This window comes from Oryza brachyantha, chromosome 2, assembly GCF_000231095.2.
Source record: "Oryza brachyantha chromosome 2, ObraRS2, whole genome shotgun sequence".
NCBI classification, from domain to species: domain Eukaryota; kingdom Viridiplantae; phylum Streptophyta; class Magnoliopsida; order Poales; family Poaceae; genus Oryza; species Oryza brachyantha.
Genome location: NC_023164.2, coordinates 6,912,111 through 6,926,637, shown reverse-complemented (window position 1 = coordinate 6,926,637; position 14,527 = coordinate 6,912,111). Strand labels below are relative to the sequence as shown.

The 14,527-nt window shown below is 40.5% G+C and overlaps 2 protein-coding genes across 2 annotated transcripts; both read right to left on the bottom strand.

Moving 5' to 3' along the window:
- Positions 1 to 2,540: 2,540 nt before the first annotated feature.
- LOC121053641 lies at positions 2,541 to 3,572 on the bottom strand. The gene has a single exon (XM_040521374.1). The coding sequence runs from the start codon at positions 3,456 to 3,458 to the stop codon at positions 2,847 to 2,849; it is 612 nt and encodes a 203-aa protein (XP_040377308.1). The 5' UTR covers positions 3,459 to 3,572; the 3' UTR covers positions 2,541 to 2,846.
- A 1,208-nt stretch (positions 3,573 to 4,780) lies between these two features.
- Positions 4,781 to 13,578, bottom strand: LOC102716377. Its single transcript, XM_006647075.3, has 6 exons — positions 13,271 to 13,578; positions 9,208 to 9,537; positions 8,312 to 8,464; positions 6,943 to 7,235; positions 6,295 to 6,862; positions 4,781 to 5,620 (listed from the first exon to the last, which is right to left on the bottom strand). The coding sequence occupies exons 1-6, from the start codon at positions 13,431 to 13,433 to the stop codon at positions 5,115 to 5,117; spliced, it is 2,013 nt and encodes a 670-aa protein (XP_006647138.3). The 5' UTR covers positions 13,434 to 13,578; the 3' UTR covers positions 4,781 to 5,114.
- Positions 13,579 to 14,527: the final 949 nt, after the last annotated feature.

Genomic DNA, 14,527 nt, shown 5'->3' with positions numbered 1-14,527 from the left:
GTGGCCATGATTGAGGAGGAGCTCCACGGTGTTGCATGCATAGGCAGTTGCACAATGGACTAGGTTGATAAGAGCGGTTTGCTTTCCTTGATCTCGAACTCAAGGTCTAATATGAAAATCAATTTTGGATAGAAGAGTATGTATTTAGTGCCATATAAGTGGTGTTAATACTTATTTATTGTTTGTAAGCATTTGTGTATGATGCTAATTTTTAATATGCCATAAGAAATATCATGATTGAAGTTTAACATTGGAGGGTGTGCCAAAAACTAATACTCTCCGTGTCATAAAAAGATTTAATTTTTAGTTTATCTCACACGTACCAATCTATATCTATAATATTATAAGAAGCGGTATTGATTCTGCCAGTATTTTTCTCGTGGGCCGCTTCTGCGCCGAGCCATCGGCCCGCTTCTGCGCGCGCGCTCGTGGCCCACTTGCACCCATGCTCGCCGTTAGGCCGTTGGCCCACTCGCATCGCTTCGACGGCCTGCTTCGCGGTTGCACCGCCCGCGCTCGCCATCAGGCCGTCGGCCCACTTGCGCTACGCGCGTTGCAAAAGATGGAAAAAAAGTGCACAGCCGGATCGAACCCGGATCACCGGATCAACATCGGGAATACTCACCGCTATACTACATGACCTTTTGATGACCTTTTGGAAGCAAGATGCATGCAGAGAATTATCAAGCAATGGCATATATACCACCTTAAACTCATAATCAAGCAGAGCATAATCATGGGGCTTTTCTGAGAGGGCATCATAAGCTCATAAATTATTGATAGCTCCTATTTCTGTTTTAGCAACATTCGAAGTTTATAAAATGGTTATTTTCATTCTTGATTAGATTTATATATTGTTAATCTTGAATAGAAGACCTAAGTTATTTATTTTTGATTGAGATGAAATTGATTTTAGGAGTTGGCATATCAGTACGCCGGTGTTTGAGAGATAAACATGGTAGAAGCTCAATGCATGCAGATATATATCGATCAATCTCAAGAAAAGCTAAGCTACTATATATTGGTCATGGTAGGGAATAATCCCAGATTTTGAAATGAATTGTCTCACGGCATGTACAACATTCTTTATTAGAAATTTTGTTGCATGAGGTGGATAAAAATAATGGGATAATAAAAAATTATTTTGATATATTGATTATAAGACCATATCTGACTCTATTTCTGTACCTCCATTGATGATGTTGTTGGAGCATAAATTCATGGTTACCTTACTATTGTAAAGGGGCAAGTTTGATGAATTGTTGTAGTATATATAAAAGGTTACAATTGCATTTATTAAAAAAATGTATGGTTGAGTGCACGGAAACGGTAAAATTTATCTTACTCTTTTCCCTTGACCCATTGCAAAGCATGGGCATTTTGCTAGTTCAAACTAAAAGACGAATAAATTTTGCTTTAACAAACTCTAGTACATTTGTTCGACATTTTCAAACTCTAATGTATCGGTCCCCTACGTTGGCAATCTTTAGTATGTTTGTTCCTCATTTTACTTAACTCCAATACATTAGTTACTCTAAATATAAGGTTTTTGTTGGACAATTAAAGAGAGTAAAAAGCTAAAGTTTGTGCTGAACGGAGGGACATCTTATATTTGTCGACGAAGAGAGTAGTTTGTCTCCTATTTCTAATTTTCAATGTAATTAGTTAGAGATGTAATTATACGTCTCCTTTCGTTTCTACATATGCTTATGCTTATAAGCTAATTATATTTTCAACCTCAAATGTAGAGTTAATTTTAGGATTTTTTTATCGAACTTTATTTTTCAACATTGGATTTTAGATCGCTAAGAATCTTTACTACTATAAAAGCCTCACATGGTGGTGGCAGAGATTCACTGCCACCACCACTAAAGGCTTCACCTACTCCTATTACATATATAAAAGTTTTGTTCATAAATTATTTTTCGTTTGCATATATGCGACATATGCCGTTTGGTTTTTTCACAATCACCCCTTACTATTCTCTTATTAAATGTAGCCAAAATCTCTCTCTAACCATGAAATTTCTCGAGGAAAATAAGATACAAAAAGTACGTTGGTAATAACCTTGTTTTCACTCATTGGAACCTTGTGACATGTAGACATTAACACAGTCTTCCAAATCTTAAACCAGCTATTTAGAAACAGAGATCATGCATGCATTTTAAATCCCAGTACAACTTTAGATGTGCATGCATCTCTTACCAACCATCTAGATGCATGTATTCCAATTTTTTTTAGAAATATATATATGCTCTATGTAAGCATGCCATCCGTAAAAGTAAAATTAATATATATATGTATGAGCTTATAAGCAAGAAGATAGCATTTTCTTTATAAAATACTCATTCCATTTTAAAATATAAATATTTCTAGTATCTAAATTTTATTTGTAATATAAGGATTGATACTCAGTTTCTCGTAATTCTCATCGCATCAATAATTCTGCAACCAATCATAAACGAAACGAGAATTCAAACCATTCAAAATTAAAAAAACTGAACACCGATATAACGAAAAGAATATTGTTTGGTGTAACCCTTATATCCTTGGCTTATATACGTAATCGTACACTCACCCTATTAGCATCTTCAAAAGAACTGACGGACAAAATGTAATCGACCTCTCGTGCATAGTTCAATGTGTGTATCGTTAGTCTCAGATTGATTTTTTTTTTGAGACGAATTTCTGATTGATTTAATCCAACTATTTTGCATACGTTGAAAAAAGAATTCATTGCAGCTATTATTCATTAAAGAGTGGATTACTGGCTGATGTTTGTCATGCGTAAATAACAATTTTTATGAACAATTTACCGGAAGTAAATGTGCTCCTAGTGGACGATGTCACAACCAGACGCGGTGCAGGCAGCTCTGGTTGCGGATGGACATGTCGGCGACGGCGATGGTCGCCGTGCAGTTCATCTCCAGCACCACGCGCCGGCGCACCACGCCGCCGAGCACCGCGACGCGCCCGCGCACCGTCGTGGCCGTGGTCACCGCGACGGCGCCCGCCGCGACGTCGCCGAGGAAGCCCGGGTCGCCCAGGAGCGCGCCGACGGCGACGTCCACCGTCACGTTCAGCCGCACCGTGCGCCGGGCGCGCGCCGTGCCCGGCGGGCCCTCGGCGCCGCCCACCCTCGCCGCGCGGTAGTACACCGCCGTCTCGCTGCCGCGGTACCGCAGCGACGCCGCGTTCGGGTTCTTCACCGACACGTCCGCCACCACGGTAAGCAGCAGCGGCGGCGACCCTCCACCTCCCGGCGTGGGCGCCGCGGCGGCGGCCCCCCCGAAGCCCTTCACGGAGATGGCGTTCATCGTCATCACGGGCTCGCGGACGCGGAAGACGGTCAGCGTCACGGCGAGCAGGACCGCGGCGACGGCGGCGGACGCAATGCCGCAGGCGAGGAGCGCGACGCGGAGGCGCCGCGCCCGCGGCTTCGCGGCGCCGGCGTCCATGTCACCGCGAGGCCGGCAGGATAGACAGCAAAGAGGGGTTGGAGAGAAGGTAAGGAAAGCATGGTAGTACAAGTGAAGCGTAGTGTAAAGCAGATTAAGTGGTGAGTAGCAAGTGGTTTGGTCGTGGAAGTGAATGCGAGATTAATTAATTTGCTGATTAATAAGTAACCAAAGGCAGTGAAACCATGGCAGATTGGTGTTATTCTGTAGTGGAGTATATGATTAGAATGTTCTGGTAAGCTGTGGTCTTCCAAGTTGTATCATTGATAAGGTTTTGGCATCCTCTTTCATGGGTTTTCAAATGTATGACATCAATTAGTACCACCCTTGCATGTTCTGAAATGGAGAGAAATCTCCAAGAGATGTTCAAAAATAGAGTTCTATGTATTAGGAACATTCCAAAAAAATTATTGGACTAAAATGTCACCTAATTCTCTAAGAGTTGTTAACTTTAAATTTTGCCACATCATCAATATGGGCCCTTTTCAACTAATTCTTGACTATGACTATGAGTGTTGCAAATGCATTGAACATACTAGACTAATAGATCCAAACTGCATATTCTTACTCTATCTATGGTTAAATTAATGAGCAAAACTACATATTCTTAAACAATACGACAGATTCTACTCATACCTCCTGTCACACTGGTTGAATTAGATGCGTTGGTGTCTGAAGCAGTGGCAGTGACAGCTAATATTGCGATGTATTCACTTTTCGCATGCTTTGACCTCTTTAGGAATGCACAAGATTGCCCCAAATCTTGGAAACAATTGAGGTGCTATTAAGAATACCTAAATTTAGGAATAGATTTAGATACCTGTTGGTGAAGTATTTTTTAATTTATTTTCTAAATTTTAGTTTTTAGGATTTATTTTGAACATCTCTTGGAGATGCTACAAGGGTCACACCTTAAGCTCTTTGGGATTCAAAACAAGAGTGGCGTGGATAAAAGTAGATGGGCACGCACAACTGAACAAGGGAAACATGGATGGACAAAATCAGTTAATACACAAGTATTTCTTAAAGTGCTGTGAAACTCAAAGAGAACATGTAAAACATACCTCTACAGGTCAGTCCCAAATTATCAATCCACAACCCAGATCCTCCGCTGGACCAACTAACCGACAAACATACATCTTTGATGCTGATGAAGCCTTGACCATTCACCAGAGAATAATGCATGAATAGATCTCGATGATTCATATATCATCTCTACTCAAGATTCACCACAGCAACAGCCAACAAGTTCAGACAACTAGAGCATTGAAGTGATCAAAATTTGACGGATAACTTCCACGAAACCTAATGCACTTAAAACATAAACTTGGATCAGGCAGAATATATTGCATGAATATTTCCCTCAATGGAATTAACCACCCCGTGCAATTATTACTTTGGCTGAAAGTAGATCGAGACATACTAATACACAATAGAAGATGGTGAGACTGGGAGAGACCTCTGGTAAGATGGCAAGTAAAAAGAACTACAATTGTTACAACAATTGTACCAACAAATGCCCAATAAATACATCATCCGCCACCTAAATTATCGCATCTCCCAATGTTCTGTTACTCTTATGGAACAGTTGTCTGGGTACACTGCCCCCAGACTCTATATCGCAGACTATGGTTTCCAAGGGGAATAATGTACAATTCACATTCTCTTGTTCCTGTCCCTATTCCAATCTCCTGCAGATCCTAGAGATGAGGTCAATGTTGCTTTCCTCAGCTTCTGCTGGTTCTCGTACTCCTTGGCCTGCGACGACACCTGGATCGGATGCCTTGCAGCATTGCCATGGTTTTGCCTCGTATCAAGCGTAAGGCCCCTCTCAGGCTTGACAGGAGATGCACCATCTTCAATAGGAACAGGCCACCTAATAGACCCTTTCCCAGGGTTATTCATGCGTAGAGAATCATTCTTCCTATCAACTACTTTTTTGGAGTGATTGTTTCCAGTACGAGCTGCATCACTATTCCGAGATCCGGATGAGCTCTCGGCTGTACCAAATGGTGATGAAGGTTTGCGGGCCTTCATCACCTTCTCAGAAGGTGACTTTGGCCACTTGATTGTTCCATTGCTGTATACCTGGGAACTCCAAGCATCTGTGCTGCTTCTCATATCACATAGGATCTCAGCAGCCTGCAATACCTTTGGTGACGCTGCTCATAAAAAACTCATATTAGCAATTCATGATAAGACTGCAACCAGGTATATCAAACATGCAACTAGTAGTAAATAAGGTTCATAATAAAAACTGCACGCAACTAGCTCCAACAACAGAAGGAAAAAGAAATAAATCCAAAATCTCTCAGCATGAACTTGTGCATTCTTAGGTATTGCTCGAGTGCTGTAGGACAAATGGCATCAGTCCAGTAAAGTTTTGAGAAAATCTAAAAAATACCATTGACAAACATCTAAGTTCAAGAAATGTCATTAACAAGTGTGAGTTCTAAGAAATGTCATCGTACAAACGAATTTGTCTAAGAAACGCCATCGCCGTTAGGGTTCCGTCTATTTGTGCCATTAAATACACTGTTTATACTATAGCACTTAACGGAAATGCTGACAGAACCCTAACGGCGATGGAATTTCTTAGACAAATTCGTTTGTACGATAGCATTCTGTAGAACTCACGCCCGTTGATAGCATTTCTTTGAATTAAATGTTTGTCAATGACATTTGTTAGATTTTCTCTAAAATTTTTATACTACCAACATGTCAACAGCAAGCTCATAGCCACAACTAATGGAGATTGATATTAAAATTGATTACAAGAGTTGAGTTTATAAAAAAAATGGTATGCTGACAAGCTTTTCCTTAATGAACTGTATACCTTGAGGTGTTCTTAGAAGAAATGATTCGCTGTCATGCTTCTGGAAGCCATCTGAGGAATCTCCATTGTCCATGGGAAATAGTTGCTGTGAATTATGCCCGTTCAACTTTTTTCTTGATTGAATAATTTGTCCAAGAGAACCAGAAGTTGATTCCGTGCAGCATAAACTAGATTGTTTGCCATACGAATCCATTATGGATGTTTTTGCTGTATCCATTTCTTGAAGAAGATCATCAATTTTATGCACAGATGAATCTTCACTATCTAGAGCAGTGAGATTGGTTCCGACTCTCACCCACTGCCATTGGGAGTTACTCCTACTCGACCCATGTTTACCACAGTCAGCACCTGGTCGATAACCTCCCGCTTGTGAGTGCGACCAAGGAAATGGTGGCAAACTAGCTCCATGAGTTGTCACGGAAGGTAAAGAAGGCCTAACTGTAGCTGAACTCTCACTTGCAGGTGATAAAAGAGAGTCCAGATCATGTCCTTGGGGAAGTGTTAAACGGTTTAGAATATCTTTTGGACAATGAATTGTGGAATCACAGACCTCAGTTTGTGAAGGGCCCTGAGTAGTTGCATTAGGGTAAAGTAAAAGACAGATCATAATAAATTTCCAATAGTCAAAGCATTGATAATTTTAGTTACCTTCATTGGTTCGGTACATTGGTCTTTGCCGTCACAGCTGGACATGGTTGCTGTAGGAAGTTTAGGGCTCAGGAGGATATTAGGATCCTTATTATAACTACAGTCCCTGCCAGATAGCATGGAAAAAGCTTTTCTGACAGATACTAGAAGTTCATCTTTCGTGCGCAAAACTTTCTTTCCTTTTTCTCTTCCTAAGCTGGAATATTTGTAAGTTCCATTGAGAAGTTCACTCAACGAGAGATTCTCAATGTGATTTGTGATGTCACGGATATCAGATCTAAGGCCATGTGTCCCTGAAATAAGATGTCAACCACTTTTATGTTCCAGGCTAGATTATGGATTAAGAAATAGACATGGAATTTGAATAGTTAATGACCCAGAATAAGTACTTAAGAGGAACAGTTTTCTCCAGTACACTGATATTTTTTAGATGAAACTGGCAGATATACTCTTCTGCTACAATGCAAATGCAATGACATGCAATCAGCCGTGATGATGTGAAATATTGCACATTGAAATAAAAATCCATGAACAAATATCATTGTAAAATACATTATTAATCATTCTTAAGTTACTCAAATCAGATGAAACTGAGAGATGTCATATAATGCAAAAGTCACTGGTAGGCCATATGAGTTATGCTGATCAAGAATCATGCATTCTAATAAAAATGCACACATCAATCTGTAAATTTAAACAATTGTTGAATTTGGCAGCAGCATGTTATTATATTAATATGTGCAGTTAAAAAAGATGCAAAGCAATATAAAAGGGGATGTAAATCATCAAAAGAATATCAGAGATAGAAAAAGACACAGTTGACAACATTTTAACTGGATAACAAATATGGTTTCAAAAGCCAGAAAAGAAAAGAAAAGAAAAAAGAGAACGGAATTAGAAACAATGGTCTGTGAAAAAATCAACTGTGTACCTACAATGAGAGGCAGAAGTTTGATAGAGCACAAAAATGACTTCAGAGTAAAAAGAAGCAAAGCACAAAGGAAAAATATGTACCCTTTTATAGAAAAAGTTAAAGGGTAGATGAAACAAAAAGGGGGATTGCTTCAAGTAAAAGTGAACCCCATGTTACATTCAAGTTGAAGTCCAGATGTTTATTTGAACCTTTTTTTAGAAATTTGATTGTGCATGTAAATATATTAGAAGAGTAAGAATAACTGTCTCAGATCAGGGAAATTGCATGTTAAATTGAACTAATTATTTGAGTGGTTTTAATTGACAGAAGATCTAATGAATTTGACACTGGTTAACATATGAGAGTAGCTATAATATAGACAATAAAGGAATAAATAACAGGTAGAATGCATAAATAAACAAAATTACAATGTAGCTACAACCAGTTACCACATACCAAGCGTGCTGTTTCCCAAGCCAGGATCGAAATTTCCTAAACCGGTCCTTGATGTGAAACAATCATATTTAGACCTGACACCAGACCTAAAATTCTTCTTGTCAATTCTCTTTGCATCATAAATGCGCTTCTGCTTCAGCAGACGAGATTTTTCTGTGTACAATTAGGACAAGAGTATAAGCATTTGTTGTCAGAATGTCAAAGCCTCATGGTAAACAAAAGCACTGGAATTATAACGACTAAACAAATAACCACACGGACAAGTGTAGAATTACATCGAACATGAATTGCAAAAGCCGAGTCAGGAAAATGGTAAAAAACGCATGTGATCCAAAATGGCCATCATGGAGCTATAGCATCACATTCAAGAATCCCCTCATGATGTGTACATAAAATCACTTGAATACTATAGCAGCAAGAATATATAGCAGACTAGATCTACCAAATGCATACTTTACCGGATTTAAATCAACAGTGGGCGTGTTAATTGGTTTGTTCAGATCATGGATAAATTGTCTATCGCACTAGAATATGGGAACAGGAGGTCTGGAACATTGACCAAGACGATGAACATTTTAAAGGAACTCTAAAGGATGAAAATGGATAAAGACCCATGAATATGCTATAATTGCTATTGAACATTTAGAAAGGAACTTTAAAGTATGAAAACAGATAAAGGCCCGATGAAGATACTGTTTGGATATGGCGACGCTAAATATTTGAGCATTGTTGCAAATCTGCTAGTTAGAATTTAACTCAGTGTCTCCTAAAAAGACCAGACTATGCTCCCTAAAAATTATACTTCCATTAACTACTCGAATAGCCAGGGTGAAGAATGAGAAGGGAGTAACACTCCAACTATTGATATTGAATTTCAACGGAAGATTATAATTTACCAGATGGTGTGCATTGCATCAATTCAGGCACATTTTTCTGCAACAAGAAATCATGGCCCTTTGATTCAGTCTCTCTGGTGATTTGTACTGGCTCTAGCTTTGGCCTTTTTGAACAAGGAGGGGCATCCAACTTTATGGTCTTTTTGGCCAATACTTTGGTATCTTGCTTATGCAACGATTGACCAGTATCAGTTCCGATATAATCCCGTTTGCCATTGTTTTCAGACTTGATGCCAAGAGCAAGAGATTTCTGCATAGAGACCTCTGAGGAAGTCCCTTTAATTCTGTAGGATGAAATGCTATCTGCATTCTGATTATGTTGCTTGACATCTGCCAATACATGTGTCTGCGGATTAGTAAATCACTCGTTGAAAATCAGGAGAAATATTTTAGAAAACAAAAACCAGATAGCAGATAAAACATGTGGGAAAAAAAGAATATAGGATCTCATGAACTTTCAAGGGAACAAAGTATGTTTCATTACTTTGAAGAAGGAATGGTAAATGTTTAAAGTCTACAGGGCATCAGTTAATTTCACGTGGAAGAGGAAACGACATTGCAATGTTCAAGCTCGGAAGAGAATAGTTTGCACACAAACAAGTGTGCATGAACGGGTTTGCACACTTAGGTGCATTTGCACGTGATGCCCTCTAAAGGAGGAGACTCTATACCAGCACAAAGTGTCTTAACTGTCCATGCAATGCTTCTTAGTGCAAAGAAGGTTCACATTTTTCCTAACAAAAGATCTATCAGACTTGTAGGTTCACCTCTCTTTCTTTGGTCACATAGCAATGTCTTATCAAATTTTTAGATAGCATGATCAAGACAATCAAATAGTTTGAACTTTGAACTCACAAAGGTATGCCAATCTTCACTAACAAGAAGAGTTTATGACTCATAGGATAAAGAAATCATAAATAAAATATTTCCCAAACTGAAGGCCATAGCACTGGGCTAATCTTCACTAACAAGAAGAGTTCATGCAAATTCTGCAACCCAATATGTGGTCAATAGATACATTGATAGTTTCTTCAAACAATGTGGATCACAACATCAGTTTAAAGGAACAAAAGAAACTATCCATTTTTCAGTGGACAACACGACACTGGTCTAAGGCTTTAGCTGCAGTATTGCCTAGGGATGGCAATGGGGGCACAATTCCCTATTCTCATGGGCAGAATTCGTACATCCAGGATGGGGGTTGGAAATTTCTGACTCTGTGTTGACAATTGACAGAGGAAAGTACTGCTCATCAGGTGAAGTGTGGATGGAGCATTATCCCGTATATTGTCCTCGATCACTCCCAGATACCTGGTACGTTCATTATCCCATATGCTGTCCTCAATCACTCCCAGATACCCCCAGATAACTGGATACGTGATACATGTCATATGTACCAGACCTTTTTGTTTAGCTGTGGCCCATTTATTAGTCATATGAGATTCAGGATGATGCCTACAGAACCAACCAACATTGCAAGACATGTGCCCATGCCTGCCTCATGTTGTTCACATCACAATCCCAAACTGAAGATGAACGAATTTCTTGCATCCCTTAATCAAATAATCAAACATAAAAACATAGTTATATAATTATATGCTACATAGATGGCAGTACATACTACAGGGATGTTTGTATGGCTAAGTTTCCCATCACAAGCATAGGTTACCGACATGGAAATTCTCTCAAAAAAGAAACAAGTTGGAAACATAACATGGCAACAAGTTTTGTTCATTCTTCCTCTAAATACGCAGAAAAAATAACAAGGAAGATCACAACTTATGCTCTCAAGGTGAAACAATTCAGTTGAAACCTATAAACACTTTGAGTAAGCTTGTCTATTGCTGCAGTTTTCATAGCCAATATTCTGGTAATATCCCCAGGAATTCACCCTTGTGAAATGGTTCCCAAATTTTGGTATGTCCATAGCTCTTGGGTCATGTCTCATGCATTCCTTGCAAATTCATTGACCCAATTAGAGGTGGATCATTGTAGTGACATCGAATTCATTGGTACAGATTGTAGACGTGAAAAGGGAATGAGCATGGCCAAGGGCCACGGTGTGTTGGTGCCATGGAATGGGAGAGAGGAGGCATGCACCTGGCGCAAGAGGGGGAAGGGAGACTCCTCTAATATCCTTTATTCATAATCATACGCCACTATCCATTAAACAGAGAATTAGCCCTAACAAGGTAACTAAGATAGAAAGTATCTTGTTTGTATAATTAAAGTATAAATAACTGGATAAAATAGCTAAGTATCTAATCTCAAATCTGTAGAACGCTCTAACTTAATAACTATCTCAAGCCTAAATGTAACTTCATTGGACTGGAGCTGCTTCAGCTTGGACTGCTGCTATTGCTTGAACCAGTTCCAGGACATGCGCGAGGGCCATTCCTAGTCACACAAAATAGCAAAGGAACAAGAATACCTACTACTGTAGGAGTCAGGTAACCAAACCTTAAGCACCAGTTCAGTAGTATCACTTTTTAAACCAAATGCAGAAGGACATACTATCTTGTCGTAAGATGGTACAGAATATAACAGTTTATGTTCACTGCTTAAAAATCAAAAGGGAGTAATCTGGCCACTGTACAATACTCATAGCTAGATGGACCTGAATATATTTCTCTTCCAAAATGAATAGCTTAAATTTTCCCTTTGAAAACCAGGCACTAAATTGAACTGCCAACAGTTAAGCTGTAGTCAAAACACTCCAAAAGATGTACACCAGTGCCCATGTTTGAGGTAAATTTCTAAAATACTGCAAAGGGGCAATAACTTACTGCCAACCAAAAAACCTAAAATATGATAAGATATAGACAATAAGCTCTCTGTCGGCAGATAACTTTTATTCACGCCCTGCCAAACAGATATCTAAGTGAACTTTTGTATATACCACGTAGCGAATACTCATGCCAAAATACAAGTCGGCACATCACACAGGTCGGTGTTTTCATCAATTTCAGAAATCAATCCTCAAAATTAGTTACAATGCATTGCCTACTGGTATCAAGGGGTCAAATGTACGTGACCTAATAGTGACCGTAATTCACATACGTTCTTCTTGGTTACACCACTGACCACTGAACCATGCTCAAAGGAAAACAAAAGAACATGTATATTCATCAAGAAATAGCACTAAGCCATCACAGCTACCAAATCATCCCTAGCAAAGAGAAAAGATGTAAGGTCAGAACAATAATATCTAGGTTAATATAATGTTACAGGTTAACAGTAAAAGGAGAGCTAGACAGAATCACCCACAAAAAAAAGTAAGACAAGGAGCACCACCGCATGACATGTCATACAACTAATTACACATCACCAATGATCGAGAGCACCTTATAACAAATCATGAAACAAATGATGAACAAAATCGCAACACCAAAACCTTTGCAATTCTCATAGAGGCATCCACTTAGTTTCACAAATCACAATTCACTAACCAGCTAGAATGTTCTAGCTGCCACTTAATTTAACGGATCGCAATTCAACAAATGTTCTAGCTGCCTACAACAAAAAAACCCTGCACCCTGAAACAGCAGGTGAGCACCAAACACCAACCCTAAAGCTAGCGAAGCTCCCCCGAACGATGAGAACATTGCAGAAAACGCCCCCTCAAGTCAATCGTTACACGGCAAACAAATCATAACATTTCGTGGCACTCCCTGCACCATAGGGGAGACCAAACCATATGAAAAGACACAGCGGAGAGTAAATCGGAGCAACACACAATCAAAATTGCTTTTGCGCAAAACCATCCAGGCACGAGCACAGACGACAAAATCTGTGACGTCTAACCGGCAACCCAAATCCCTAAAAGAGAAAGGAAACTGCTCCCCGCTGCAATAAATCATCCTAGCATCCCCCACTAAAATCCACGAGCCGCAGGAGAATTCACTCAACATATGCCCCAAGGATAAGTCAAACATGGCACCCAGTAAACACTTCCAAATCACGCCCAATTTCTTCCGCCTCCGCCATAAGAAGAACCCTCCAGCCCGCCGCACATGGCAGGAGACCAAGCAGAACAGAAGGAGCCGAGAAGAGAGTATCATACCGCCGTGCCGTCGATCCGCATCCGCGCAGCGCCTCAAGACCTCCCCACCCGCCGCGCCTCCCCCTCCCGCTCCCGCTCCCCCGTCCAGCCCCTCCACCGCGGCGGAACTCAAAATCTTCCCGAAATCCACCTTGGCCGGGAGCGGCAGCTCGACGGCATCCATCCACCGCCGGGGACCCAAAAAAAAAAAACCCTCCTCCTCTCCGGGCAACGCAACGCCCGCCGTGCCAGCCAGGCCACGCCTACCAAAATCCCCCCGAACCGGCGCCGAATCGGGCGGCGCAGCCGGCGAATCGGGCCTCCGGGGGCGGCGCGGGGGCCGATTCGCGCGAGATCTGGCGGGATCGGCGGTGGGTGCGTGCGGCGGCGGCGGCGGCGCAGCGCGTGGACGCGGAGGGGGAGGGGGACATCTAGGGCTTGGGGGTGGTGGTGGGTGGGTGTGGGGGAGGAAAGGGAAAGGAGGAGGGGAGGGAGCGGGGAGGTATATATAGTTTTCGGGAAAATACAAGCCGCGGGTGGGGCCACTTGCCGTCTCACGCACTCACTGCCCAGGCGGGTATAGCCCACACAGTGGCCGGTGGCAGCACAGCACAGCAAAGCAAAGGCAAAGAGGTTGTTAGTTTGAAAAAAAAATTTGCAAAAATATCATATCAAAACTTTAAATACATATTTGAAGTATTAAACTTAGTCTAATTATAAAACAAATTTTAGATTTTGCTTGGAAACCACGAGACAAATTTTTTGAGTCTAATTAATCTATCATTAGCACATGTTGGTTACTGTAGCACTTATGGCTAATCACATCCTAATTAGACTCAAAAGATTCGTCTCATTATTTCCTCTATAACTGTGTAATTAGTTTTAGTGTTTATATATTTAATGCTTCATTTAGATGTTTAAAAATTCGATGTGATGTTTTTGAGGAAAAAATTTGAGAACTAACGGGGCCAAAGCCTGGTTTCGAGGGCTTCTGTTTTTTTTTCTTTCCTCTTTTTTTATCCGTCTTTTTCTTTTTTTATTTTTTATTTCTTGTCTCTGAAAGCTTCTGGAGGAAATGGATCCGGGATATCTCATGTGAGAGCGATTTATGTGTGTTTTAACTCTTGTTTTTTTTCTCCTAATGGTTTTGTGTGTGTGTGTGGAAATTGAATTGTTTCTCCATGGGATATTGACCTTTTTGGTGGTAGGGAGTTCAGTGGTGGTTTTCAGTAGAAGATTCAAGTAATGGATTGTGATTATTGAAGAGGTTAATTAATG